This window comes from Oryx dammah, unplaced genomic scaffold (genome assembly GCF_014754425.2).
Source record: "Oryx dammah isolate SB20612 unplaced genomic scaffold, SCBI_Odam_1.1 HiC_scaffold_13, whole genome shotgun sequence".
Lineage (NCBI taxonomy): Eukaryota > Metazoa > Chordata > Mammalia > Artiodactyla > Bovidae > Oryx > Oryx dammah.
Genome location: NW_024070197.1, coordinates 487,492 through 492,177, shown reverse-complemented (window position 1 = coordinate 492,177; position 4,686 = coordinate 487,492). Strand labels below are relative to the sequence as shown.

At 47.8% G+C, this 4,686-nt stretch overlaps 1 protein-coding gene across 1 annotated transcript in view; it reads left to right on the top strand.

The window, feature by feature from the left end:
* Positions 1-211: 211 nt before the first annotated feature.
* Positions 212-4,686, top strand: part of LOC120872996 (zinc finger protein 211-like) — a gene marked incomplete at its 3' end in the record, with an annotated part of 13,794 nt that continues 9,319 nt past the window's right edge. The window contains exons 1-2 of the mRNA XM_040253744.1: positions 212-508; positions 3,923-4,049. Coding sequence (XP_040109678.1) covers positions 476-508; positions 3,923-4,049 — 160 coding nt within the window. The remainder of the gene's footprint in view (positions 509-3,922; positions 4,050-4,686) is intronic.

Genomic DNA, 4,686 nt, shown 5'->3' with positions numbered 1-4,686 from the left:
GTTTCCTCGCATTCTTCCGGGTAGCTGACAGGAAACGCTCTGGAAGTTAAGGACGGCAAACACCCTTTCATGGGGTCTCCCTCGCACCCAGAAGCACACCTGCAGGAAACGCCTAGGCAGAGCGACGCCGCGTTGAGCCAATCAGGGATGCGGCTGAAGCCTTTCGCCCAGTGAGCATGCGTCAGGGGAGGGATTTCCGGTCTCTTCGCCTCGCGCTCAATTTGCTTAGCGCATCCGCGGGAGCAGAGTACGCTCCCGGGAAGACGTCGTGCTCCGTCGGGTATGGCGGTCCTCACGGAATGGTGAGGAGAGAAGGGGACACCGCCTGGCCAGCCTGGTTGCCCCCCTTTTTTGGGCGTCTCTCCTGTTGGCTCGCTGGTCGGGGACGAGAGGGTCCAAGAGGAGACTGTCCCCGCTGCACTCGCCAGACCCGGGATAAGTACCGACCCTCGCGTCCCCCTCAAGGCAGAATCCGATGGCTGCGGCGGTGCTGCGGGACCCACCTCAGGTAAACGCTGGTGCTCCCGGCCCTCACCGCCCTCGCCCCGTGCGTGCGTGCCAAGTCGCTTCAGTCGTGTCCGACTCTTTGCGACCATACGGACAGTAGCCCTCCATGTCCTCTGTCCATGGGATTCTCCAAGCAGTAATACTGGAGGGGGTTGTCGCGCCCTACTCCCGGGACCCGACCCAGGGATCGAACCCGCGTCTCCTGTGTCTCTTGCATTGGCAGGCAGGTTCTTTTTTGGGGGGAGAGGGGGTGGTTCCCTGATAACATAAGTTGTGCATCAGTTCTAGGGAACAAATGGAGAAGGGACACTTGTTCTTCAGGAATTTAGTGGGGAGGAAGGAGGCAAGTGTGTACAGGCGTATGCCATTCAAATAGATAATTTCAGGGTAATTTTGTTAATAACTATAGATATAAAGATTGTTATGATAGCACTGAAAAAGGACATTGTGTTAAAAGTTCAGGTCAGTTGTTCTGAGTCAGGTTTTGAAAAATAAGAAGTATTTTGCCGAGTGAAGTAAGAGAGAAAATACATCCTGAGCAGAGGGACTAGAATATGTAAATAGCAATGAGAGTAATAACGGTCACAAAAATAACAGTAAACACACAGTGCTTACCAAGAACTGTTGTAAACCTTCAATATATGTTATTTAATAGTAATCATGTGAAGTAGGTGATAACTCTTTTATAGAGAAGGAAACTAGCACAGAGGTATTAAGCACGTTGTAGAGACTCATAGCTGGTGTACAGTATCCTACAATTTAATCTCAAGCAGTCTGCCTCTTGCTCCATGCTGTTGTTCTAAGGAACGAAAGCAAGAGGCTATATTTACTACATTTTTTTTTTTTTTTAGTTCCAAGCTTCGGACATAGAAAAGGCTTTCTGAATGATAACATATTTAAAATTTTTTATTTATTTATTTTAATCGGAGGCTAATTACTTTATAATATTGTAATGGTTTTTGCCATACATTCACATGAATCAGCCAGGGTGTACCCCCCCTCCCACCTCCATCCCCATCCTATCCCTCAGGTCATCCCAGCGCACCAGCCCTGAGCAGGGGAATTCTTTCCACTGTGGCCACCTTGGGAAGCGCCCGGGGCCCATGCTCACTTGCCCGCAGCCCAGGCCCCGGGATTCAGGATGGTGAGGTGGTCGTCAGGTCGTTTCTGACCGTGTGGTGGAGAGTGGGAGAGCATGACAGACGGAGGGACCGTGAAATGCAGAGGCTTGTAGGTCGGACTAGCCGGAACCCCGGTACAACTTCTCTGTTTTCCTTTAGAAGCCAGATGAGGTGGGTCCAGAGTCAGGCCCGCAGTGTTGCTGCCTGAGAAGTTGGCAGCAAGACTAAATTTGTTGGCAATTTGTTATACAAGTAATGAGATGTTTGAATCGCAGGTAGGAGGTAGTTTTACCGAAATCTAAAGACGCTCCAACTAGTTGCAGAGGAAAACAGACTAATAGAAGTAAACGGGGGGAGGGGCAGCAGGAGGCATGGGATGATTAATTGTGGTAGCCTAATTGATTATTCATGGACCAGAGGGACTGCCCTCGATGTCTCAGGAATTCTGGATCCATTTTTGGAGATGGGCCAAGCCAAATGGTGGGTCTCAGTGACAGAAAGGAAGTAGCGAGGGATGACCCTTTGGGTTTTGGCCCTAGTAGATGAAGGGATGGAAGAAGGCGCGTCAACTGGATGGGGACCTTAGCAGCAGATTAATTTTCCTTGGAAATATTATGTTTGTTTTTGCTCTGTTAAGAATCTGAGATGTTTCAGAGAAGACTGAGTGTAGGCAATGAGTGGGCAATTGACTGGGCAGCTCTGGAAAACTGGGAAGGTGTTCGGGAATGGAAATTTTCAAAAGTGATGACTGTTGTGTGGAGCAGCGTGGAGCCGTGGATCACAGTTAGGAGGGGAATGCAGGTTATAGTAGGCATATTAGTAGGTCAGAAAGATGTGTGTGCCCTGAGGAGTGATTCTTTTGCTCAGGGCCTGGATATGTTTGTGGGGATTGCAAACCCAAGTGAGGCAGAGAAGTGGCAGTGGGAACCGTGTAAGAGAGGTCAGCCTGGCAGGTGGCCAAGGCTTGTGTGAGATGAGTGGAGGAAAAATGGCTGAGGAGACCCAGGAGTAATTGAGACAAGAAGGCAGTGAGGCTGGGGCTACTGCTTATGTAGTACTATATGGCTTCTTCAGGATTTTGTGATGAATTTTGATGGGATCTGGGATGTTTTAGTCTTGCTAGTGGATAAGGTCTGGGGCAGATGTCATTTATGAGTCACTATGTCTGGCTTAAAACTCAACATTCAGAAAACTAAGATCATGGCATCCAGTCCCATCACTTCATGCCAAATAGATGGGGAAATAATGGAAACAGTGACAGACTTTATTTTCTTGGACTCCAAAATCACTGCAGATGGTGACTGCAGCCATGAAATTAAAAGATGCTTGCTCCTTGGAAGAAAAGCTATGACCTACCTAGACAGCATATTAAAAAGCAGAGACATTATTTTGCCAACAAAGGTCAATCTAGTCAAGGGTATGGTTTTTCCAGTAGTCATGTATGGATGTGAGAGTTGGACTATAAAGAAAGCTGAGCAGTGACGAACTGATGCTTTTGAACCGTGGTGTTGGAGAAGACTCTTGAGAGTCCCTTGGACTGCAAGGAGATCAAACCAGTCAATCCTAAAATAAATCAGTCCTGACTATTCATTGGAAGGACTGATACTGAAATTCCAGTACTTTGGCCACCTGATGTGAAGAACTGACTGACTGGAAAAGACCCTGATGCTGGAAAAGATTGAAGGTGGGAGGAGAAGGGGATGACAGGATGAGATGGTTGAATGGCATCACCAACTCAAAGGACATGAGTTTGAGTCCACTCTGGGAGTTGGTGATGGACAGTAAAGCCTGGCGTGCTGTAGTCCATGAGGTCGTGAAGAGCTAGACACGACTGAATGACTGGACTGAACTGAACTGAAGTGATGTCTTGTGGGGAGATTTCTAGGGCTGGGTTTTTTACAAAGGTTGAGTGGTGAGACAAGTGTTGTGGTTGAAAGGCAAAGCTGGCAGTAAAGAAGTTGATGAGAGTTGTGGGAATGTGAAATTTATGTCTGGTTTTAGGGTGGCAAATATGGAAGGAAGGACTGGTGGCAGGTGGCGAGATTGCAGGCCAAGCCCAAAGTTTAGATGGCATTTGTGTGCACCACCACCCCTTCCACCAAGTGGCTGCTGAGGGCTGAACACATCAGTTAATGGGCTGTGAGGAGACAGTGGCATCTGTTGCACCAGGGCCTGGCATCTTCTCTCATGTTGGGAGCTCTGGTGGCGAATATCTGAAATGGATTTGTACGGACATGGATTGTGGGTTCTCAGAGAGATAATGTTCAAGCTTTTATCTGTCCCCTTCATGACAGGGTGGTGTGACCTTTCCAGATGTTGCTGTGCGCTTCTCCCAGAGGGAATGGAGGCTCCTTGATGAGACTCAGAGACGCCTGTATCTGGATGTGATGCTGGAGAACTACACACTTGTATCCTCATTGGGTAAGACTCAGCCTCCCCAGTGACCTGGGCTGAGCTCTGTATCCTGCCTCATCCCACCTTTCTGAAGGAGGTGCTCTGTCCTCACGTGGTATAGGTGTTGGCACTGCCCTCTTTTCTCTCCAACCCCAGTCCTTGCTGTACTGAACTCTAATAGGGCAAGCGATTTGGTTATACATATACATGTATACATCCATGTGTTTTCAGTTCTTTTCCATTAAATAATTTACTATAAGTTTATTGAATATGATTCCTTGTGCTATACAGTAAATCATTGTTTATTGTATACATGGTAGTGTGCATCTCTTAATCCCATACTCCCAGTTTATCCCTCCCTCACTTCTGCTTTGGTAACTATGAGTTTGTTTTATCTGAGTCTGTGTCTATTTTGTAAATAAAGTTCATTCGTACTATTTTTTTTAGATTCTACATATAAGTGATATCACATATATATGTTTTTCTCTGACTTACTTCACTTAGTATGATAACTTCTAGTTCATCCATGTTGCTGCAAATAGCATTATTTCATTCTTTTTATGACTAGTATGTAATCCTCACCCCCCCCCCCCCCCCCCGGGGCCCCCCGGCCGGGGGGGGGGGGGGGGGGGGGGGGGGGGGGGAGCGGAAGAGCGTCGTGTAG